Source organism: Pieris napi, chromosome 3 (genome assembly GCF_905475465.1).
Source record: "Pieris napi chromosome 3, ilPieNapi1.2, whole genome shotgun sequence".
NCBI lineage: Eukaryota > Metazoa > Arthropoda > Insecta > Lepidoptera > Pieridae > Pieris > Pieris napi.
This window is the reverse complement of record NC_062236.1, coordinates 10955661-10982195: the sequence shown is the minus strand read 5'-3', so window position 1 is coordinate 10982195 and position 26535 is coordinate 10955661. Positions and strand designations below refer to the sequence as shown.

Below are 26535 nucleotides of genomic sequence, written 5' to 3'. Positions count from 1 at the left end.
GGCAGTGCGTTGCCGGCCTTTTAACAATTGGAACGCTCTTTTCTGTAGGACCCTAAGTCGAATTGGTTTAATATGATTCAAATTTGCCATCAAGTCTTTGTCCCTTGACAGTGTTTAAAAGATCAAAAGCTGTATAATTTATGTTTATAGAAACTTTATACTTTCAAGAATTCTTAGTGAAGGCTCTGGTGTCGTTAACAGGCAATGTAACTTTTGGTGAACAAGAACTTGCTATTGTATTAAATAAATATAGTATTAATTGGTGAATTTTCGGCGGTGGCAGTATCATTTTTTAGTATATTAAGCTAAAATTCATATAGATAGGTTTCAAAGACAAGAAGTACAAGTATTACATTTAAAATACACTATGAAAGTTCTCATGTGAATCAATTGCTTTGCATGACCGAACCTAACACGACATCTAAAAGTGTTGCAAAGTTTTAAATTTATTTTATTAAAAGTTTCATCCATCCTTTATAGGGTCTATAACCCGACTGAACTTTCTGAGAAAAATATGAAACAAAATGCTAATGTTGTTTATGAAACTATAAGTGCATCGACCCAACATCGAAAGGACTGTGTCTGAATTATTCAGTATCCGGTGCCCCCCATTTCCACCCCCCACCCCCTCTTGCCTTCCGGCACTGAAATGTGTTTTTGAAGGAAATTTACAGCGGGTTACAATAGGAATTTTAATAATTAACATGAATTGACGGATAAAGTTATAATATCAGAATAAATAATTAATATTATAAAGATATTAATACACTTGAGATATTTTCTGATTACCTTGTAATTAGCGGTTTAGATTTTTAAGGCAACATTGGACAAGAAATTAAAAATGAACGAATGTATTAAGTATTTCTAATTTATTTTGTCATAATTAAACCTTCAAACTTCAACAAAATTTACATTTAACAACGCTATGCATAGGGTATTGTTTTGCGCCCGCCCTGCGAAGCCGCCCAAACCACCCGAAAACACTTTTACTTTTCAGTTGCATAAGTAAGCTTCCCCCTTCAGGGTGAATGCACGAAAAGGGGTGCTATTATATTAGTATTGTTGCTTTAGGTGCAACGTTCGCGTTACTGTTGGAAACTTTTTATATGTAAACGTCTGGCGTGTAGGACATATATATGTCTTTTATCTATTCGATAAACATGAATGGAAATTGAACGATGTGTTCTGTTTAAAGAATTTTTAAATTATATGAGACTTTATACTTTTTTGTGAGTTCATGTTGAGAATGACGGAACATTTTGGCACAAAAACGGTGTATTTATAAAAGGGATTTAGTATAAAATTACGAAGGAATTAGTGCGCAGTCAGTGACAAAATTGGTTAAATACATACTTTTAAACTTATATATTCAGTTCGGTAGAGCAATCGTGAGGGAATATTTTGGGTTGTGGTAGTTGACTTAATTTACTATGAATTACGAATTAATTATGATTTCAATGCCTAAAATTCATGAATTTAAGTATATATTCTCGGTAATATGAATATATACAGGTAAATTCATAAAGAGATGCCTCATTTTTTAATTGTTTATTATAATAAAAATATTATTTGTAAGCATAAAACTTTTAAGTATGTAGTGACGTCACTTTAGTAGATATACGCTCACGTGTTTGTGATTATCGTTATTTTGGTATTTAAGAGATCAACATACATCTTGTATATAAGCAAAGTTATCAGTAACTCAATTTGAAGTGCATTAAATGAGTAAAAAATATTAAAATCAATTGTAATCTTTTCAACGTCCATCTGATTCATTAAAGGAGTTAGCGTGCAAAGGAAATCGCAGTCGGGGAAATTACTTCAAGCGAATTTGCACTTTAAGAAAATAATAATAAGTTCAATTTGCAATAATCCGTTTCGGGAAATCTTGCGAGATGCTTGACGTCAGCCGTACATCCGGGAAGTCTTTAGCTATTTCAAACAACGACCAGTAGCAGACACCTCTTCATCTATATTTAGTAACTGTAAGGAGGTCTTCTTTAATTGGTTATTTGGTAATAATAATCGACAACCAATACATGGAACTTGGAACATGTTTGAAGAGATCTTTGTTAATTGTCACATACCGAGCATATTTAATCTGTAGTCATTAATTACAAATTTGTCATGTTTACGATTTTTTTATGTGTAAAAGTACTTAACAAGGCTTGTTTATTTATCTGCTAGCTACAACAGTTAAAAAATGAAGAAACAAAATATTTTTATTATTTTAATATAACACAATTATAAATAAAACGGCAAAGCTCCCTTAATGCCTTTTGTTCGTATAAACGTGCGAATCGTATCTAAAAATATATTGCAAGTGCAGTTTGTGACAATTGTCAAATGTTTACATTGACACCCACACACTCATGTAAAAAATGGTCCAATTAATCGCACGGATCTTCAGTGGTATTTATAAAGAATAATAACTTCTCTGATATCATTAAACGTACATATAAAAATAAATATTCAACACCCAAATTTATTCTATTATTAAAGATATACGCAAAAATTTACGGCAATTTAAAATATTTACAAACTTTGTTTAATAATGGCGTACCACCGAAACTGGCAGTATTTATTATTAACACGCAAGGACATCCTTTCATTTTCTATGGCAGTAAACGTTAAAAAATATCTCTATTTCTTCATGTTATCTATGGAAGCTATGTGCATCAAAGATGGCGTCGGAAAAGCGCGGACACTTTCCCCCGCGCGGGAAACGAAAGAAAGTAGCGTTGAGAAATGGAAACCGATGCGATTACGATGATAACACGTTTATCTTGCACTTTAATAACTGACTTGCATCGCTCGCAGTATGTTAGTGATATGTTTCATTAATTTCTGTTTAAAATTGAAATATTTTTATGCGTTAACGTCAATTGTTTTTATGGCATATAGTGGAAACAATAGACAAATTATCAAAATGCAAAGCAGGCAAAAAATGTGATTTCATTCAATAAGGAAACATTTCTTTTTGTTTAACTCAAATTTTATCATATGTTTGCTAATTCAAGAGCTTTGCGTTTCTAATTAGCTGTGGTATTTTGGTTGGTTTTGCCAAAACAGGACGCGGAAATGGAATTAAAATCATATTCGATATTTTGAATTTTTGTAATATAAGTGTACAAAAGTTATCGATTAAAATAAGCGGTGGCACTTGTTTATGTAAATGTGTTATGGAGAGTTACGCAACGTTGAGTCACGTCAGGAGAGGCCGTTTCGCGAGTACACACGAAATCTCAATCAATATTACAAAACGTGCTTAAGCTTGGAGCACGGGTGATCTTTCTTAACGGTTACATTCTACGCTTTGTACTATATGTATATAATCCTCGACCTTATAAGTGCTTCAACTCTGTGGAGAAGTAAATTTGGCAAAATCACGAAAAATTTATCTGTAGACTGCCTCAATGTGTATCTGTGTAATAGAGTTGAGTTATTTATCGGAATTAAACGTCATTGTATACAGGGAAAGTTAATAGAATAAAATGAAAGGTAACATTTGAAGTGAATTTCGCATATTGTGTAAAACTATCTGTTCCAATTTCAAAACAGTTTCGGAACGTGGAAGCTGTGGAAGCGCATTGAAATAGATCCGTTACCGGGCTATCGTGCGCATTATCTGGGTCAGTGAGCGAGCGAAGGGCGCGATGCGTCTCGTTCTTCAGCTCACTAGCTCATTCACTCACCGGTCACCGACCATAAAGTGCGGAAATGTCGTCTATTTTGTCAAAGACTAAGGAATAAGAGGGCTATGAAACCGATTTAATTTTCATATATAAATCTTCAGTAATTGTGAAGTAATTGCAATTATTCAGGTGCTTTACAACCATATTTGTGTTTATTAATAACATATGAAGTTTCCTTCCAGGAAACACGTTATATAATAACTCAAAATTTTCTACTTTATTCCGCTAACGGTAAGAGCATCCTCATTTCATAACCAGAATTAGTCGTCCCGAAAGTTTTGTTGCAAGTTTGTTTTTCGACCTTGATGCATGTACGTGCAGCCTCGACTAGACGCTAATACTACTCATGGTCGAACCTCAATATCATAAACAACCTTTTTTTACGTTCCAATCTAACTGGCCAGTCAGTTTGTCTCTGTCGTAAAAAATGGGTCATGTCATTTTTACGCGCCAAACTGTCGTGTTCGATTCAACTGTAATTTCGAGAATAAAAGATGCGTAATATTTTGACGCGTTACAAAACGTTTGGTATCTTTAACCTATAGGCCGTCTAGGTTTGATTACACGAAGAAATCTTTGTTTATCACAATGGTATTGCATTAATTCGATAAGCTACTAGATACGCTATCACGATTACGCACGATACTCGTAGGAAACAAAATAAGGACAAGGATATAGTCTTTATTTGTTTGTTGTCAAATTCCATACACGTGTAATGTTGCAACATACATTAACCAATTTCAAACCGTGGCCTAATTAGCATTATCTAAGATTTTCTATTGTTGTCTACGAATTCGGAAATCAGATTGTCTCCGCTAACATTTAAAGAAAAACTAATTAATGAGCGACTATAATGGAAAATACATTACTCCCGAAATAAACAGTTAGCATTGAATTGAATGTTTAGTCTATGTAAAATATAGAATCAGAGTTACGCATGTCAATTGTCAAAGACAACAAACTCTGTCAGCCATGCTGGGTGCAGCGCGCGAAAGTGAGATTTTGCGCGAACGGTGCATCGGTTCCCTTGACCCGGTTGTGCTCCCCGCACGTCTCGCCCCTCACTGTAAACATAGCGAACGTACCATCCCACGTAGTGTGGAAATTTTCAGTGTTCTATAATAGTTACGAAATCGATTTTTGGGTTAACCTACATATTACTAGTGACAATAGTGTTAACAAAACGAAAGGTCGGATACCTACGCAATACTTTTATCACATTTATTGTGTAAATGTGAAAATCTAAAATGTATATATTTTCAACCATATCACTGGCGAAATATTTTAAAATTTTTCGTTCTAAGATATTGTAATCAAAAATCCTCACGTCTCAATATTCTTTTTTTAAATCTGATCGCGAATTATAAAACCTCAAGAGCGTATGGAATAGTATTTCTCGTTAGGTAATTGAGGTCAGGGAGGACAAGACAAGCGGTATGTAAAAGCGGAAGTTAGTCAACAGGTGGGCGGAGCAAACGAAATCTTGTTTAAGCCTTACGGAAACGCTATTTTGTATTAAAAAAGATAATTAACGCAATTTCTTAAATATTACTTAATAAAACAAACGTGAAATAAATAAAAACACAGTCGTACAACAGCGTGACCTCATTTGCGGCGATGACAATATGAATCCTTGTGGTATAAGAATGAATGAATTTATTTTAAGCTTTCCATATTTTCCTGTTTATGTACGTCAATAATTGTGTAACTCAGCAGCGTGTTATAACCGTTGTAACAATATAATAAGTTTTAAAACAAAGTTAACGAGATTTTCGTAATGTTGTAATCTTATCGAAGCGCTTAGACCCTTGGAAACCACAGAGACGGCAACCAACCCAAGCGAACCTAGTGACGTATAGCAGATGAGACAAAAAGAGCCGCAGAGAAGAGGTAAAAGGCGTTGCTCAAGACTGAACTAGATGTTGTCTCATTGTGCCCTCCGGCCCCATTCATGGATAATGGGATAGTCAAGTCAAGTTAAGTAATATCTTAGACAGTAAGGCTTTCAGGTAAAAGAAAGCTTTAGATATAAGCTTATGTCTGTTTTTAATTTGAATTTTTAAGTTCATTACTCGAGATTCGACAATACTTATTTCTACACCAAAAGGTATTTATGAGTTATGTGAAAACATAGAGCGGAAGTATTGACAGTGAGATCTGTTTGTTTGTTTGTTTCGTGCGCGTGCGCGTCGCCGGTGCGCCGGTATTTCATAGTTTCCGGTAATTACTATCTAGAAATCTTAACTTAGTCGATTTTCTAACCAGTCATCTAAGCTTACCAGAAATATTTAGTTAAATTATTTATTGTATATTTTCATTGGCTTGTTTTGAACCTGCGTTGAAAACATACAGTAGCTTTTCTCATTAGATTAGATAGATATAAATAAAATAAAATAAACAGCCTAAGTATATTGTTATAATAAGTGTATTATTAATTTCTAGCTTCCTTTCAAAGTGGCGAAGACTACTTCAATAACTAAATTATCGTGGTGAGCCGATAGCTTTGAGATAGTCCCACCACTACATATATTATATGTACAGATTCTCATGACATTTTATGCATATAAATTTAACCACACAGTCCACTGGCTGGCAAGCTGTACAGTGTACAGGTATAATGTTTTTTTTTCTAAGCGTACAACGTTGTACCAGCTACTACGATAAAAAATATTAAGGTTAATCAGGAATATTTAATAAAACGGTATAATTTATTAAAGCAGACAGGTAGCTGGTACAGATCTCACCGGATATTGCATTATATCAGTACAGGAAATCGTCTCGGTGCCCGAGTTTCTTACTGGTTTAATGTTAATTTCGTTTTACATATATTATTCGAGTTTTATAGAAAAGAAACATTCGAAATGAGGTGTAAAAAGATTGTTCTTGGTTCAATCGCAATGGATTACAAATTACGACAGCCTATTGTGTCTGAGTCATTAGCGCGACTAAACGTCACTTCCGCACTTCCTCTCGCTTTGTTATATCATTTTTGCAGTTGGACAGACTTCAAAAAACAAGTAGGTACTCAATCATACTTTTTTATTTATTGTCTATTACATATAACTTTTTCCTTATAACCTACTTATCGCATTTATTTCATAGAGAAAACGTATTTTTATGCTTAAAAGTTTGAATAAATAAATTCATTTGAATCATACCCATTTATAATCTATAGAAACTAACGAATGAGACTCACAAATTCCAAATGGAAAAGTTTATTTTGTTCAACCCTAAAAAGCCCTCTCGTAACTAATTAATACCGAAATTCTTATTTGGGTCTAGATAGGGAATATTGAATTCTGATATTAAGAATCAAAATCCAATTAAATTTATCAAAACGATTGACGTTTGAAGCCAGACGATCTAAAAACAGCGTTAATTAGAAATTCGCTTTAGCTGTTTGTATAGAATTGAAAAAAATATCATTTGAATATAATAAATTGATAGTTGCTGTTTTACTAACTTTTCCTAAAGAGAATTTGCACTATTATGCCCGAAACCCTCTTAGAATAACTCCACTCCAGCTTTAATGTAACAATATATATTTTAGTAAAGTTAGTCTCAACAAAATACCTTCAAGGTTATTTTTTCCTTGCCGCAAAACCTTCTGCTAACATTATTTTGATCTCATTTCATATTCTGTCCGAAGAGCAGGCTGTCTAGAGGCTGCCAGAGGTCGGACGTAGGACGAACCTTTGTGAGTTCCAAGGAATTCCCGCTTTATTTAATATTTATTGAAATTAGTGCTTCTGAATCGTTATAGCACAGTTACTAGACTTGGTTACTAACTTCGTATGTTTTCTACAATGTTAGAGTAATATTAAGAGAGATATATACTGTTAATTTCTTAAAAAACTTAGAAGAACGTAGTCCTCCCCTCTTTCCTGGTAAGGTGGAATTTTTGACAATATCTTATGAAGAAATGAGAACACAACAGTTTGCATTAGATCCTCAACATCACAAGACCATTAAAAACTAGTTATTATGGGTCTTTACGTAAGTTTATGATAAAAAATTTAATCCCTCTTGCGGCGATGATCGTACAAAAACAGTAAAAAACTCAAAACCTCAAATGCGGCTTCCGTAACACTACTCCCGGTAAAAAATTTAACCCAATTTAAAACTACCTGCCTACATAACTGTTGACTTTTTTGCAAACCAACGGTACATTTGCAGATGTTTGCGCTTTTTGTGTTTTTTTTTAATTTGCAACATTGTTTACAAACGTTTGCACAATTTCTCCTCACATTTCGTCTTTTGTCCTGGTGACATTCTTTTGTTTTTGAAGGTAGTCTGCACTTCTGGAAATTTAAAGGTTCTTTGATGATTTATCTCAGTGAGTTGAGGCCTGTTATGTGTCTAGCTTCGTTAGATATGCCAAAGGATTTTTTCATTGCTTGGACTTGTTTTTTTCTTAAATTTTTCAATACGTTTTGTAATCATGAAGCAACACGGTTATCTAATTAGTATGATTGTACGAAACGACGTGCAGTTGTGAAACCGAACCTCGTTTGAAGGCCGGAGGTTGATTCGTGGCGAATCTGGTTCTAGAATTAATTCCGTGTAATGCGCCACGATTTATGGGCCCCAATAGGATATCAGTGATCATTCCTTTGTTGAAGAATAACTCATATACTCTCTACGTTACTATTATCTGTGTGTTAAGAAGTGGCATGTCATTGGTGTTTGTTAAGTTCATATATTTACTACAGATTATGCATACGTGTTTGTTTGTATGGGTATCACTCGCAAATATCTAAAATATAGGGAAAATATTCTTTAAATTTGAATTCTCTGATAGTAATTTAAAGATGTTGTTCTGTTTTATTCAGAAAAAATACTTATTTTTGGAGCCATACATTCATAAAATTGAAGAGTAATGAAGATGAGGATCACATGGTAATAGCGGAAACATAAAATACCGAATATTACAAGTTCAAGGTTGTATATTGCCATTTTAAACGACGCTTTTAACCGGTATGTTTTTAAACCAGCGACAATCGTTTCGAAAATTTCTATTGGTTATGGTACCTTTTGAGAAACTCGTTCAAGTTACATGTGAGTTTTCTAATAATAATTGTCTCACATATGTCTTAAATTAAAATCGATATAAATTATTTAAATATGCTGTAACAATAGTGTTATTTTCCCATTGTTTATCGAGGAAGTAATAAACCGCACGGATTACCAATTGGCGGTGTTTATGTTATTGTGTCTAAAAACGGATGCGTTGACGTCATTTGTCAAAAACGCATACGCTGTCCCTTTTGAACATCCAAATTGTGCATATGTAAAAAGAGACAATCGCCAGCCAGGAAGCTATTTAAAAAAAGAACAACCCTTCCGTACCCTTTTCGAAATTAATTCCAAGACATCTTTAGTATCAACATATCTCATTCTAAAACCGATTTTATTACCATGTTTTAGAACTGAATTTGGTTATAAATTGACAAATTTTTAAATTCATTTTTTGTTTCTTAGAACAGGTAGTCGATTGTTTATGATGTGATTAACTAATGATGTCTTCTGGGTTCGCCTTAATAAAGATGTGACTATTAATCTATTGTCAAGTGTTAAATGTTGTCACTAATCTTTCGTGATGTTATAGATAAACTATTTATTTAACTATTATTTGAAAGGATTGCGTTTCATCTATATTTATTAACCAATAAAGGCTTATGAAAAAAATAAAATTATATGCTTTTATAGAACAGGGGACTAACGGGCTCTGATTTTAAGTGGCTTGTGGCCATGTGGCCATGGCTTATTCAATAGACTAAACTAGAAAATATACCCGTAGTTGTCCAGTAACACGTCTTCTGAGAAGAAAACTCATATGCATAAAGTATTCAAATTTTGGTGTCTGGCTTTACTGGTATGTCCAAAGGGATAGGCAAAGAGCACATTAGGGCACACATATATATCCTAATTAGTCTTAAGCATTACAAAATATTTACTTCTTATATTGGCGTAAAACCCCATTATAATGGTGAACAGTATTTCAGGAAATAATCAATACAATTTATTAAATAACCATTAGGTATATTTTATCGGTAAAACCCCCGAAAGATAAACTATTGTGCGATTTGTGACCTTTTGTTTCGACGTTTGTGCATAATTTTATTGCAATTTATTATTATATGTCCGGTACGTTTTAGATATAAATCGATAATGTCTAAATCAAATTAAGTAGTTTAACTAATGAATAAAAAGGTTGTTCAGGTCTTAGTCGATACTTAGCCTGAACTATGAGTATGATACGCCCCTTTTAAGTTAGAGTCGAGTCGGTCAGATTTAGTAAAGGTTTAAATAATTCACCATATATCGACGCTCAAACAGGGCCATAAAGTAAGTCGTTAAATCATCGGATATCTAATTTCGTTTTTAGATGTTATTAATAATAATTAGCCTGCCATTACTTACTGTAATCAGCGATTCTGACTACGACCTTATACAATATTTATGTCGACAAACACGCGGAAAGCAAGTCATAATTATATGTATCAATTTCGTCTGATGTCATAGACAAGCTAGAAGTTTAATTTATGCAAATATTTCCGAGAACAACGACCCGCGACCATCTTCGTTCCTTTAAATTTAGCTAGCAAAATGAACAATTTAAAGGTAAAATTCCTCTTACTCCTATATTAAAGAATTCATTTATAAAACTTAAAAGTACGTATACGTCAATTCCAGTGCATTTCAATCGTTATTAATTTTTGAACAAAATACACATAGACTTTATAAATCTTTCGGATGTCCAATGTCTAAAAAAAAAACATATTTCTCTCAAGCTCTTGAATTGGTATCCCATAACAGTGATTGGGGACTAAATCTAAAGGTGATATTCAGAGACATTCAATGATTCCTGTATGACAAAATTCAATACATTTTTGTAGAGAAGGTCTTCCGCCGAGTCTTGTAACTGAATCTCACAATCGAATTAATTATTTTAATAAACAAGTTAAGCACTAACTTATAAGTATATTTAAATTTAAATTTAAATTATACATATAAATAAACATAAATCACAAAATATGTTGCTAAGCGCAAAACTCGAAGGCTGGACCAGTTAGATTTTTTTTTTAATTTACTCCTTGAACTCTAAAGGTTTTTATTGAGAGAGAAAAAGCGAACGGGTAGCATAGCAAAATGTTTATAGCTATTAAGAAGGTAGGCTAAGTAAAAATTCATATTAAAGCGAAACAAAGTTCGCGGGGGCAGCTAGTACTACTTATCGAATTCGACATATATTAGCGTATGTAATGTATAGTGCTCCGTAAATCACTGCATCCTTTTGAATATTATAATGCAGTATCAAATAGCACGTCTTTGTTTACACATCCGTTCTCCGTCACGTTCCCGAATGTTAACATTCAATATGAGGTTTTTTAACAAAAAACCTCTTTTAAAACAACGGATATTGTTTAAACGTCTTTGAGTTTAATGGAATTTTTATAATTGACTGTTAATAATAATTTCATACCTAGTCTAAATCCATAGTAAGTTGCACTGAAATGTCGTAAATATAGAATAGCATCTAAAAGTCACCAAAAACAATTAGAATTGCTAAGCGTCTCGGTATTTTAATCCGAGTGTTATTTACTATTATTTGATATAGCTACATATACAAACAACTATGTTTTTAGAAATCTAATTTAAAAACCGTTATAAAGAATATGTGGCGTGGCCTACTTCAAAGATCATCAAATTCCCATGTCCCAAAAGGTCGAAAATCAAGGTGCCGATACACACTTGGCCATTTAATCCACCTTTCACTTCCGCACGCAGGTACATTGATAACCAATATCCACCACAGCTGCGCATCCCTAGCTTTCTTCCTTGGGAATTTGAATTTATGGTGAAATGTGACCTACATCATTACAATAAAAAATGTCAAACTGACATGTCTTGGTATTCTGTGGCTGACTCGTGATTTTGCGCATTTCTGATCTAGACTGAGTTGTGTGGTGTTAAAAGATATAGGCATATAAAAGCCGGAAGATTAGGTAGTCCAAAACTAAATCAAAATCAACCTCTAATATTTTACTATGCAAAGGTGCATTAAAAAACTTGTTTAACCGATATTATCACTAATTTATTACATTATAAAAAAATTTAGTACTCGCACAAACCAAAGAAAATTTTAAGCGTTTAAGTTAACACCATACCAAGACGGATTATTTATAATAATAATTTATTTATTGCAAGAATATGGTACAAAAATGTGTAAGGTGGTACAATCGATGGTTCGCATATTCTGCCACACACAATGGCGCGCAAATTTGTCCTTAAAGGAATTTTACATTTTACATTATTAGTCATATCAATTGGTCAATTCTTATATTATTTGTATCGTACATATCATACCATACTTTATTAAATTTACATCAACAACAGTGTCTCACGCAAATAATCATTTACTGAATAGTACATTTTATCCAAAAGTAATACACCAAGTCGTAGAGATAGCACAAAACATGACTCGTGCCAGAATTTGAACGGTCAGCAAAACAAATGCAACACAATACTTAATAAAATAAATTACAATCAGCAGATCTCCTTACTCGGAAGTGAATCGGCCAGTGAACCCGCGCTAACGCGAAACTGACTAAGCCTTTTTAGCCACGTATCGCTTTATGTACTTGTATCGTTTGTTTCATATTGCTACCTACTTTAAATTTTCAGCAATTAATCACGAACCAGCCTACTATTACAGAACTGAATGAAACCTAAACGCGTTAAATAGATAGTCTATTAGATCTGGTTCCTTGATCACTATAGGTAAATTGTTTTCTGTGCAAAAGAATATTGTTTTGCTATGATAAAGTAGGTCTTGGGTTCTATTCGTATACCTATGATATAAATGCTACTGCAGTAGGAAAGTGGTTACAATAATATACAAAAAAATACCTTATTAGCTTACAAATTTGTTCTAATGTTACTCTCTATATAAATTAATTAGTTTAACTTTTTAAATTGGTTTGAATTTTCTATTTATACATTTTTAATTATTATTAATATATAGGTTAAGAATATTGTATATATTGTATATTTGTGTGTTGGAAATAAATCACTTCATATTTCTTGAATGTAAATTTATGTTTGTTAAAGACAATTCAAACAAAAATATCCTTTATAAGCGAAAAATATATCACACTAGTGTAAAGTATTATCTTAGCATTTAAAAAATTCTTGAATGCGTCAACACAATTGATAATTTTCCTTCCTCCTGCGATATATTATTAATGCATTAACGCAATACTTAATAACATAAACCGCTTCTAATATAAAACGGATTTAAACACGTGTAACATTTTTTTTGTATTGATTTCGTGTAGTAGAGTCGTTGTTTCAGACAATGTCAATTATTAATTACTCTAAGTAAACTAATTCGTCTGATGTTCAAACACTCTGATTTAAAAACCAATATGAAATTCATGAATCATAATTACGTTTTTCAAAGCGTTATGTCATAGGAATTGACTGTTGACATTGGCTTAAAATGTCTAGAAAATCAAATTTATTCGACCACACATTACTTATTGACCATTAAAACTATATCAGTGTTATCAATTGTTTAAGCTGTAGAAATGTTACGTATAAGTAGTCTGTACTGTGGGCTAAGCTAACGTATTTGGCCTAATTCAAAACCTATTCGTTATTTCTAGACGAATCGATAAAATAATTTAGCTGTGACAAGCTATATATTTTCCGCAATATGTCATCGACCCCGATATGTAACACACACATATACTTATATGGCGGATATGACTACATCGCTGCAATCTATTTAATGCACTCAAATATATACGCTTGCACATAGTTTGTTTAATCAAATATTTTATCAAACACTAATAACTGGTTTAAACGCATTTATTATTTATTTTGACAATGACTTTAAACGTAAAACACGTTTTGCAATATTAAATTCAAAGTTAATAGTTACATAATGTTCATTATTAAATGATTTTATTTATACTGTATTTATTGTGATTTTATAATACTAAATGTATGTATATCATTGAAATATTAATGAAATTAAAAGGTAAAAGTGTTCAGTAAAACACGTTGTTCCACTGAGCGTTATTTTAGTTTTCTCCGATTGCAATAATTATTATACCTAGTAAGACAATTATTTATTTATAATAGTATATAGCTTATGTGCTAAGTTTTTGTGAGAAATAAATAAAGATTATTATTATTATTAATTATAATCTGTGATAAATACGCCCTCAGTAAAAAAAATATATACAAAGCACTTGCATTGACAGTTAATATTTTGATAAAATAAAATTGTAGTAATTTCTATTTTAAGAAATATAAATGGAAATTGTTGTTATCAAATTAAGTAAAATTGTAACGTTTCATTTTAACAATTGGAAATGACGTAAGAAGAGATATGTCAAAAGAAACGTATAAATTATAACACAGCTAAACTTGTACAAAGCAAATTAGTCCAATTGCGGTGTTTTAACTTAATTCTGTCTTCATCTGTCATCTGTCTCTTTTCATCACAGCCAAAACACAACTTGAAGAAAGAAACGAAAGTGTACTTTATATATGAGCGCAATGTTTTAGTTGTTTTAGGTTTAAAGGCATTAATTATAATAATACATTGCAAAGCTTCAAAGAGCAAGTCAGCTTCGAAATTTAACGCCTTATTAGTTAATGTATTACGACCTTATTACTCACTCGTAATGTATAATTATTATCTAATGAGCAACATAGCTACGAATTTTATTTATTAACACTTCGTTGAAACGTACAAAAAATAACTTAAATGATTTTGGATCGCCACTTCCAAATTTCTTCCTTACTTCAAATTTTACAGACTGATTTAACAAAGCGAAGGACAGTGAGTTCTTTAACATTTGACACCAACTTACATGAAACTAAAGCTTAAGTAACTATTAGCCCTAATGAACCACGCTACCCTAAGCGTTATTAACATTTACCCACATTAAAAAAGTTGTATTGTGCATATCTTTATCGGCTTTTGTGTAAGTTAAATAATATCACATTTCTTAACTGTTATATTGAAATCTAATTGAAAAATTAACTTATTAGTAACAAAGTAATTGTAATAAAACATTTCCTCTTCTTTTTAACTTCGCAAGTAACATAGATGTGATTGGATAATTGCACTTTTATCTAAATAACGTTATGTAAATACTGATAAGTGATAATTTGTTATGTGCGAATTTTACATGAGTAAATAATAATCTTATGCGTCACATATCAATTATCCTATCTCGTATTAGATCAAATTGGTACAAATTCCTTAAAATAAACAGTATTTTACTGACATATATAATTATTTGAACATAGATTTTTTTAAAGGTTTCTCCTGTTGCCTATGAATATAATATTAATAATGAAATACCCATCAGATCGTTTGACGTGAAATGCCGTAGCACATAGCGTAGCGTCTACGAAAAAAGTAAAATTCTAATTCTACTGTAGCTTTCCATAACAGAGCTTTTTAATTTTTGACTATCTTATACCTGTGCTATTCATAAATATGCTACACGGTTTTAATATTTTCTTGTAAAATATGTTTTAGGAATAATTTAGTTATATCTTTAGTTAATAATAGTCAAACTTATGCATATTATACGTTTCGGTGTGTTTTTCTATTATTATTAGCAACATCTGTAAAAATACGTAATTTCCTGCTTTAAATATAGACACATAACTTATCGCAACATTCCACCGAATCGTTTGCAATTCCGTTCCGCAAACAAAATAATTACTCGAACATAAAACTTACTGTATCTCTTCATAAGTGATTTCTTGTACGCTTTGCCGGACATCGGATCGTCACCGGGGCTGAGGCGGCCGGCAGAGTCATCCGATTCTGTGCCGGAGTCTCGTCCGGCGGCCAAGTACTCCCGGGATTGCCTGAGGATCGCCTGGGCACGCACATAGTCTGTTGGGTCCGCGAACGAATGTCTAGCGAACTCGCGAACTGTTATTTCTTTACGCGTATGAATTGTCAAGTCTAGAGGCGCATCATCAGAATCCGGGTAGGCTTTGCGGGCAGCGAGGGTTCTCGGTTCCGGCTCGCTCATTGCTCTCCTGTCGGGCGGGGGGGATCTCCGAGGATCGGGTCCGGCGCTTGCCGGCCGGCCTTCCACGGCCATCATCATTAATTATTCACACGAACACCATCACAGTTATGTCATAGAGCGTAATGTTCCACGGCGCGTCCGCTCGCAATCGCGTCGCGTTGCTGACTGATGTCCCAGTTTCCACGGTGAGTTCTACTGACTCGGTGAGCCCGCTCGGCCCGACTCGGCGCCAATCGGGCACTTTCGTTTTCGATTGTGTACCTGTGTGAGTGTGCACACAGAGATCTATGCTCGTGTGGAGCTTTTCCACTTTCATTTGAGCTTTCCTTATTTTCCTCGTCGGGCAGGTTTTCACTGCTTGTCTATTAATTAGTTCTAGCAAACTCCATTTTATTCAGCTACTCATTTTTGTTTTCAATGATAGCGCATTCAGTGGAATTCAATATTTTGTATCTTTCCCTGTGACCCACTTAATATCTGAGTCAGTGTTGGCAGTGATATAGCCGGACACATAATTCAAGTTATACAACTCGAAAATTGTATTCATTACACAATGCCATTAGTTTAAATAGAGATCTCAGATAGCTCTCATTGTAGGTGCTCATTTGAGTTTCAAGATTGTTTCGTCTTTTAAAATACTTTAAAATACTATAAAAAATTAAATGATTGCTTCTTTGGATGATTGGAAATATTTTAATTTCGACAAAGATGAAGTTCAACCCTTCTGATAACATTAAGATAAATCTTATATAATGAAACTCATCGAATTAAAACAAAAAGAGACCTCTATACTAGACCGGAACGAACAATCAGAAGTTTTGCGTAATACAACTACGTAAACAAAGTTTTTTTTATCTAATACTCGGGGCATTGACCGACTTAACAAATAATGTTGCGCGTGCGACGACCACGTGACACACTGACTCGACCAACGCAAGCTGGTCTGTACGCGTAGATCAAGTGTACGCGACTTTCGTGCACTCTATGGGTCGAGCGATAATGGTTACGACAGTAGGACCAATGTCAACTGTATTTGGATTTGATAATGGCGGCCCAAATCTCATGGTGTTTCTAGTGTACATAAATAGCACGTTTTTTATAAATACATGTTATCATTGAGGTTATTTGTTTGTCAATTGAGTTCTAGTAACTTTGGCCTTAAGAATTAGAGCTTGTTTCATGAGGCTTTGATAGTTTATAGATAGGAAAGTGACTTACTTAGGCTTAATAAATGCAAACCTACAACAAAATAAAAAAATAAAAAATAAGAATTAATGGCATCTATAAGCTAGATGGATGATCAAATCAAGAAAGGCATGTCCGTGATGATTGGCGCAGGGTTGTCCACGACTGCACTCTTAAAATCGTACCGATAATAAAAAATTATCATTTAAGGGTTAAGTTTTAGTTTTAACGCCTCACATTACATCTTCATACCTATGAATATTCTTCTGTACCCAAAGAAGAATGTTTATCATTCTTTGAACGTTTTATAAGGAATATTTTTAAAATCAATTATGACCCTATTAGCCCTATTAGCTAATGTTTGATAAGGAATATTTTAAAAATCATATATGACTTTAGCACCCTCACCCTCTTTCAGCAATGTTTACATCGACCTCTTGGTCCATCCTTCTCAAGAACAACCAAGTCTCGACGGGCCTCAATGAACTCTGTAGCTCATATTTTAGCAGACAAAGGCCTATTTTATGTCCTAGGTATCCCACGCACCCCAGAAAATATGAGGGACTGACTGAACCATTTTCCGCTCGGATTTCAGCAAAATCAAAGCTATAGCCAAAAAATCTGTCGTCTGGGTTGAGTTTATCATCCAACCAGAGATCTGAGGTTCTAAGAGGCAAAAGGCACGACGCGAAGGCACCAGCTCTATACCCGTGGCTATTAGAAAATTTGATAGACAGGAAGGATAGGAGCGAACTGCTGAACTTGTTATTAATTTATTAATAAACATTGTATTTGTAAGTATGATTTTATATGAGTTTTCAGTGTGATAAAATGTTTCCTCATTGCCAAACTATTAACAATCTAACACGACACTTGCCGGATAGTCCTTATCAAAAGGTTAACTCGGTCGGGCATCGAACTGACTGTTCATAATGATTATGTAACAATATCTTTTATTCATCGTGGAAATTTCCCTGAAAATGTATATATTCTTCTTTTATGTATTTTGAGACTTATAAATATTCATTGACGTTATGAAGCTGAATTTGCAGAAAATGCCGCTTTAACAATTATTAAAAAAAATGGTTTCTTTTTATATAACGGGGCAAATGGTACCGCCGCCTATAGACACTCACATTGCCAGAGGGCTCGTTAGTGCGTTGCCGGCCTAATGTACTAAACGTACTAATACAATCTTATAGAAGTAGTATTTAGTTTATGCAAGTACTACATATTTAGACTTCTTTAAGCAGTAAATTCGCGTTTAAACAAAGGAGGTTTAATAATTTGTAAAGTGACAACTGACAGGTAAGGACTAGCATTTGTATATTGTGTCTATGAATAATGACTATTAGTCCACAGATTGTTAAGAACTTCTTAATATATTATTTCCTTTTTTTCTATTTTTACGCGCGAAACATAAATATTGTTATTTGTTTTATATAATTTTTAATATATTAAACACTATAGCGCCAATTTATCACTCCTATTAACAGTTCCCCCAGAACCAAATACCCATAGTTCGAAAATGGCAAAACAAGCAAAATTGTCACTCACAATGACCGCAGATCTTAAAATAGAATAAAAATCGATCAAGTACTTAGATCATCAATCCTGGTTCATTTGGCGCCGTCTGAGAGAGACGGAGATATGATCTAGATATAGGAATTTAAGACATTCTTGTGAATACATATTATTAGGTAAACATTTATTTGGTATTTGGTAATCTTACATAAGGTAAAATCGAAATTACAAAAGTAATAGTTTTCCTTATTATTTAAAACCTATCTGAAAATGGTTTTGCCTCTTTATAACGGAATTATTTGTCTGGAATGTTTTAAACAATAAAAAATATCGAGTGCAATAATTGCAAGATCATTTCCGAACTGATACGGGCAAGTGCAGTCGTTGTACGGTTTCAAGGACACGCTGCGCATACGCACACATGTATAGCAATAGGGGTTGCACACATGATTTAAGAATCAAGATTTTTTGTCCAAAAACTTAAATAAAAGCCTTCCTGTCCTTCCTCCTTCATTAGAAGAAACATCGAAAAAGAAGAATTTTCTAGTAAAAAAGTAATTCTGTCATATTTGTTTAGCAATGTTTTAAGAGAACGAGTAAAGTTATAATAGTTTTAACCATTCAAACACTTGTATTTTAATTTATTTTATGTTTCAAAATAAATATTACGTCATACATCAAAATTTAAATAAAAAGTAAACTTGCGGTAATGTGATTTAAAACTATAGAAACGTGCAAATATTTCAATGAAATTTGATGTACATAATACATATTAATATGCAAGTTTTATGACATCAATTAAATGTTGACAGCCCTAATACCGCTCACACAAACACACACGTATTCGTATAGTAATTGGCGACGATTAGTACGGTAAAGTTTTTTTATAAAAATAGTTCGAACCTTGTTGGATTAGGTGCAACACTTTGCATTTAGTTCTCATGTAATAATATTCTTAAACCTGTTTTCATTTTCCTGAAGAGCAGAGGCTCAATAGGTAAAATACGCAGGTATTTGCATTTTGTATGAACATTGTAGTAAAAATTACGAATTTTTTACCATATTTTTATTTAAAATGGAATTGTACTTAAACAATAGACGCACACATTAATACACTTCAACAAAATAAATTACACACGCGTAAATAAAGGTCTTTTTATACAATAAAGATGGAAAATGTGGCTCCCCTATTAAAAGGTTAAGTATTTAAAAACACTTGACTAGATTTTTCTCTGAAGTTAAATGACTTCTCTTATTATTTTTCAGATTTAAATTTAAACACAACTGAGCGTTTTTTACGGAAGTTATTGCCGCGCATATGGAACCCACTGAAGTATTTCCGAACCAATCCGACTTAGAGTCCTTCAAGAAAAGAGCGTACGAATGCTTAAACCGCCGGCAACGCACTCGCGAGCCTTCTGTATTGTGTACCACTTAACATCAGTCCGCCCGTTTGCCCACTGTTCTATTAAAAAAAACTAATTTTATAAGTGTCAAACAATCAAGCTTGTTGTACTGCGTTTTAATCCATTACTATTATTCTAATTAGAACTATGTTGTCCAATTATACGTAAGGGTATAATATCTTACTCGAACCGGTAAAAATATTACTGTGACTTTTATATAATTTAAAAGACTTCGAAAAAAATTAAGTACAAAAATTATCATACAATAATTACGATTTACACTCGCTAGTCCTTGTCTTTTCTAGAGTTTTCGCGAAAACTGAAGTTATTAAGTGTTAATGAAAACAGAAATTTCTTCATCCGGTTTATACGATAATGAAAATAAATAGAAAACAAAGGCGTTGACAAGCATTAACAAGTGTTTGTATTGGGTTGCCTTGAGAGCTGAGTGCCGGGTCATTGGTGGACATTAGATATAGTATTTATTGATTAGACTAGACAAAACCATTTATTTTATAATTTGAAGAAAATAACCTAAAGGGCTAATTGTCTTGCGCAGATTACAATTGACAAGATTTAAAAGTTATTGTTATATAAAGTTACTTTGCAATGGCATATGTTTTCGAAGTGAAACATCTTTAGGCGCATGAGGGTAAAATTTTTACGGATGAAACGCAATAATAATAATATTAGCGAAGAAGCAGTGTTTTTGTCGAAGAAAAGGGAGAGAGCGATTGAGAACGATTGAGAGAGAGTGAGAAGGGCGAATTACCTTATAGATATTCTATTTTTGAAAATAAAATTTCGTAAAGAGAATTTATGAAATATTAGTATTTTATATTTTATGCAAAATAATTTATTGAAATCTCAAATGACGAATTGTAAATTAAAATGCCACGTTTTTTTATTATAGAAGAAATAAATTTGAAAACTTAAATTTATAATTTGTATTAATTTTCGACACTCTTAATATTTTAATGACAATTAAATTCATTAAATTCCTAACATATATGCCTTTTTCCCTCCCTCTAAGTCTCGGATATCTAAAGTTTTAGATTTGTATAAATATGAACAAGACTTAAAAATTAGTGTGCCAAAGAAGTTTCGCACGTACTTTTTTCATAACCAGCTAACATCCTACTTCACGATAGATTGAGTACATATTATGTTAATAATATTTACGTGGTTTTAAGTTTTTATATACATAATTACGATTATCTTGTACATATCTTGTAAGCTAAAAGCCGAACGCAAAGAAGTAAAACCAATTAAAACAGACAATAATTACAACGTAATTTCTTCTTATTTGTGTTACCAACTGCTGTTTCTACCTTTCGTTATACCGACGTCTAAACGTATATGGATACAATAGGCGTCGAAGTTTGCACGCAACAAAAACAGGCAAGCGGTAATCTCAGTAAATTTTCACTTGAGAGAAAAATATCGATAGTGAAAACGGTAAACAAACGCGGTACGGATAGCAAAACAATTAATATCATCTAAGTTAAAGTTTAATTACAAGTATAGGAAATTTTGAATATTTACTAACGACATTACTGTTGTGTAAATCTATTTGTCCCCACAATGATACGTTGTTGAATCAAACAGAAAACTATTATGCCTAACATTAAGTTATTTATAAATAGACATACAAATTGTAAGTAGTAAACAGGTATATTTCTTGCTCTTACTGATAATGAAATGTCTTATGAGAATCAATTCGATATGCTATCCCTACATAAAGTGCGGTACAGTTTTTTGCGGCAGTCCGTCAGTGAAAATGAAAGTGGAAACTGCAATTACATTGTTTTATCGTGAAAAATGCCATGCGAACTCCGGGGAAAAGCGCAATACTGCTGAATAATTACGCGATGAACAATATTGACGATTGTCATATGACAGCTGTTAGATTTGTAAAAAATAAATTCTATAAATGATTTAGTTAAACCGATTTTTTCATATTTTTTGTATGCTCTTTTTTTCTGATTTTGTATTGTTCTCTGTATCTGTCGTGTATACTTATGTCATGTTTTATTATATACATGCATGTTCCATGTTTTTAATGTAGTTTCTCTGTATATTTATTGTAAGTAAATAAATAGATCAATGTTAAAAATACTGGAAATTAACTCAAAAGAGCAGTGTTGGCCTAGCGGCTTCAGCGTGCGACTCTCATTCCTGAGGTCGTAGGTTTGATTCCCAACTGTGCACCAAAGGATTTTCCTTCTATGTGCGCATTTAACATTCGCTCAAACGGTGTAGGATAACATCATGAGGAAACCGGCTTGCCTTAGACCCAAAAAGTCGACGTGTATCAGGCAGACGAGGCTGATCACCTACTTGCCTATTAGATTTACTAATGATCATGAAACAGATCTCACAAGTCAGCATTAAAGTAACAATGTAAGCACGATTTGACAGCCAGACGAGGCAAGCACTTCTAAACTATACGCTAGTTTTACTAGTTTAATTAGTTTGTTTTAGTTCTGTGAATAAGGGTTACTAATTAACTAATATTATTCATGCTTTTGTGAAATTTTGTAACGCGTTCATCAATGTTATTACATTGTTTGAAGCGAGCCCTTTTACAACACACGTATGCATTTCTTTTGTTGTTAAAATGGTGATCGGTGATGTATGCTACCTTTAAGTAAACGGGTGATACCGGAAAATCATATTGCTGCGTTTGGAATAAAAAAATATAGTGCTATAGTCTACTAAGACTATACATTTTTAAATTAATATAGTTGAAAAGTTTTTTGTGTTTGGTTGACCGCGCTCAGGTATTGACGTGAAAGATTTTTCTTAGAGTCGGAGCAGCAAAAATCACATACTAAACGCTCACGAGAGCCCTAAGAACAAAATAATTTTAATTAATACATATAAATTTGTAAAAGAAAAGATTTGAGACCATTATCTCATATTATGTAATTTACCGTGTTTAGGCTGTAAGCAAGGTCGGATTCTAGACTTATTACTAATTAACGACGTGTTCCTTTGTAGCGAATATGTTCGTTACATTAATTATAATTTGAATAAGCCGAAAATAATTATGTATATAATAACATTTTGATTTACAGCGTACTACCTACTTGTCTTCATTCACAAAATAAAATCGTTGGTTTTTATAGACTTCAGAAACATATATTCATTTGTTTTATGGAAATATGTTAGTTTTTTAGACATTAAATAAATACTTTAAATTTATTAAAATTTTAAGACCGATGAGGTTCTCACGCCACAAAATGCCTTACAAATGTCGGTATTGGTCTAGGGCCCCATTCAGAAAGTAAATAATAATCCAAAAAATATTAGACCCAAAATTAAGTTTATCTAAAAGACTAGTGATCTATCTATGATCTGAATGATCTAGTTATAAAGTCGATGACGTCACGCGTTAAATAGAACAAGCAAAAGGAAGGGGATCTCGATGCATGTCAAGTTTATCGGCGCGAGCGCAGCCACGCGGTTATGCAGTCAGACGAGATTAGAGACAGCGATTTATCTCAAGATTTACGCTATGTTTTTTATATCATTGTTAGATGTTTATATGTTTGAATATAGATTTAAGATTTGTTTTAAAATTAATTGGTTTCTCCTGTATATGAATAATAAATTAAAAAGAGTTATTGTTATATATTAAACTTAAAAAAAAAATTAAATAGTCTAAAGCCTGTTAGCAATTTGAAAAATAATCTGTGAAAGAGACGCAAACATATCTGCCACTTCTTGGGTTGTCTCCAGATGCATCTTGAATTATTTTGCTGTGTGCTCAATGTCAAGTTTCCCTTCTATCTCGTGCAACTAGAATGCACTTTCTTCACTCACACATGCATAGTGCAGCACACGGATAGACTGCACACATTAACAATAAACGAAAGTCTTAATGGACATCTACTATTATTGCGGAAGTACTACTTTGAAGCATGGGTAAACAAACAGTTGGTTTGTCTTTGGAAAATATTGCAATTGAATATTTATTTAAATACAGGAATGCTTTCCCAAAGTTCTGACCACAGATCCCTACTTGTTACGATCATACTAAGCTTCTGTTTTTATTCACTATATATGCTTGTCTGTTATGGGTTCTTTTGAGATATCCTTTTTATTGATTATTAAAACAAAAATGGCGGATATAGACAACTTTCACGCGTAGAATCTAGAGTTAATATTGAAATACAGATACATTATAGGTAAAGATAGTATAGGTAGTAGGATAAATGAAGTTTTGGCCCCTTTTGTCCGGGAAAATTGATCTAATTAATATATAATACGTATAACAATTTACGGAGCTCATATGCTCTTAACGGCATTAATCTTAATATAACTTACAAAATTCTATTCCGCCAAAATAAATCTGCGAACCTGAAAAAGGAAAAAAAACATTAATATGAAATTCGGTAACAAATAAACGCAATTAAATACTCGATTCTTTTATATTTATAAAAATTATTAAGATAAGTACACTAGGGTATACGACGTGGAAATGGGACATCAGAAAACGTCAATCGAACCGTCTTTATCGTTTTGACAGTTAACCTCAAGTGCCTGTCAGAATCTGTCAAACTCCGGAAGTGTGCCAAGCGTGAGGGAAGTTCTTGCCGGAGTAGGATGTGTTGTCACAGTTTTTGCAAGCTTAATGGAAGGTATTTTTGTTTAACATAGATTTGAATTCAGGATCATCTAGCTAATTGCATTAAGTCAATCGAGTGCTCGATAAACTAGGAAATAATTAGACCTTGTTTAGTTGTGGGCAAACAAAATGGTAAAAAATGTACACACATTATATTATTATTCAAGAAAATAATATTAGGAATGTGTCTTTATGGTGGCCTTCTCTCTATGCCTGCACCTAAGACACCTGGTCGACCGATCAGGGAAATACTGCTAATTTTTTTTAAAATACTAGTCATCAATTTTTTTTAAATTCCCATAGCGCTATGTGAGAATTGACTGGCGTCCCGACCAGGCATCGAACTACCTTACGTTTTAACTCTGAGGTCAAACTCCAGATTTACGTTTCTTTTTTGACAACTTCTCTAAATTCATTTTAGTTCACATCATTTTTAGATAAAATGTAGTGAAAATACAACCAGGACATTTTTTTCATTACAAAACGAATGATACAAATCAAACAATAGTAATAGCTACAGTTATACAGACGATTATTTGTACATAAGTTACCGAGAAATTATGTAACCCCTATACGCAGGGATGGCTTGATATCATGATATTTCTCTTGGCAACACAATTTAGAAATTAACACGAATCTTAGTATACGAAAACTAATTTAAAAATAAGCTTCAAGTTTTTATTTTGTTCTCGTTACTTCGGGTAAGAAAATTTCAACAAGGACGGAAGTATGATAACATAATTAAAGTAGATATTATAGAAAGTAATATCTGTCCCTGTGCTATTACTTCATCATTATTATTTTTTAATTACAATAACTGTATAAAAGAAGTACATATAAGGGTTGCTGGAGCTTACAAACATTTTATAAAAAAAACTTGGCGATTGAAAAGAGTGACGAAGAGGATTGCCAGTTCTTCACGTCTGTTCTACACCGTTGCTTGAGAACAGGTAATAAATCTAGAACCATTCATTTTTGTTACTGTACATAAGTGTAAATTAAGTTACTAGATCAATAAATGATATTTTGATTTGATTGACGTCGGTTCACCCCAACAGTTAAAATTTTAAAAATAGGAAAAAAGGTCTAATTATAATTTACTTTTGACTATAAAGATATTCTGTTGGTGCTGAAAATGGTCATGGTAATTACACTGCTTTTGTATAAATAACACAGTACAGTAATTAAATTATGAGACAAGCACTAACAAGTAATAATTAATTTGTGGCGTCATTGGTTATAATATATTATATACGTATGTATTATTGAGTTAAGTAGACATAAGCGAAGCATGTTCTCAGTACTTCAGTTGGAAATGAACCACTGCACCATAATATTTTTAACGGCAAAAATTGTTTATGACGAAGAGGATATCAAAAAGAATAACTTTAAAGCTAAAAGTAATCTGTGTGTGTGTGATAATGATTTGATTAATTAAAATGTAAATTTCTGATATTAAGAAAATTGTTGACGATGATGACAAATGATGAGACTAACGGGGAATGTTGTTCAAGAAAAAGAGAAGTGAAAAAATATGGAGGAGGCCTCAAAAAAAACTAACTTAAACTTTTAGAACTTATACTAACCCAACCTCCATTCATATTAAGAAAATTTAACTAATCAATTTTTGTATGGATTCATTAATAAAGCTTTAATAATAATAATAATAATCTGGTTTAATGCGATTTTTAATAACGTTTAATTACTTATATATTGCTATATTGTAAGTCCGTCCCTGTGATATATAGCCTTCGCATATAACGTCTAGTTCACATAATGTAATATAAACGCGACCCTTATCATACACACGCATTACTCACGGCACGCCCGGGCAGCTCCACATAAGTCTAGCGGTCTAGATTATTGTTAGGGATACCGCTTAATGAAAACTATACTCCCGTAAAAGGCTTTCATAAAAGACCGTGATTTCGCTCATTTTTGGGTAAATAGAATGTGCGATAGATTTTAAAGGGCAAAATTTCCATGTTCAATACTGTAAGGTTACTTTTGATTAGAAA

The 26535-nt window shown here is 32.7% G+C and overlaps 1 protein-coding gene across 6 annotated transcripts in view; it reads right to left on the bottom strand.

Moving 5' to 3' along the window:
- LOC125048496 (ecdysone-induced protein 74EF) overlaps positions 1-26535 on the bottom strand; it is a 144827-nt gene that overhangs the window by 30824 nt on the left and 87468 nt on the right. For 3 of the 6 annotated variants that reach the window (XM_047647194.1, XM_047647195.1, XM_047647196.1), the window contains one exon: positions 24217-24249. The exons of 2 other annotated variants lie outside the window; for them this stretch is intronic. In XM_047647194.1, coding sequence (XP_047503150.1) covers positions 24217-24249 — 33 coding nt within the window. Of the gene's footprint in view, positions 1-15468; positions 15945-24216; positions 24250-26535 lie in introns of those variants that run through there. One more of the 6 variants, XM_047647200.1, reaches the window with a different exon arrangement.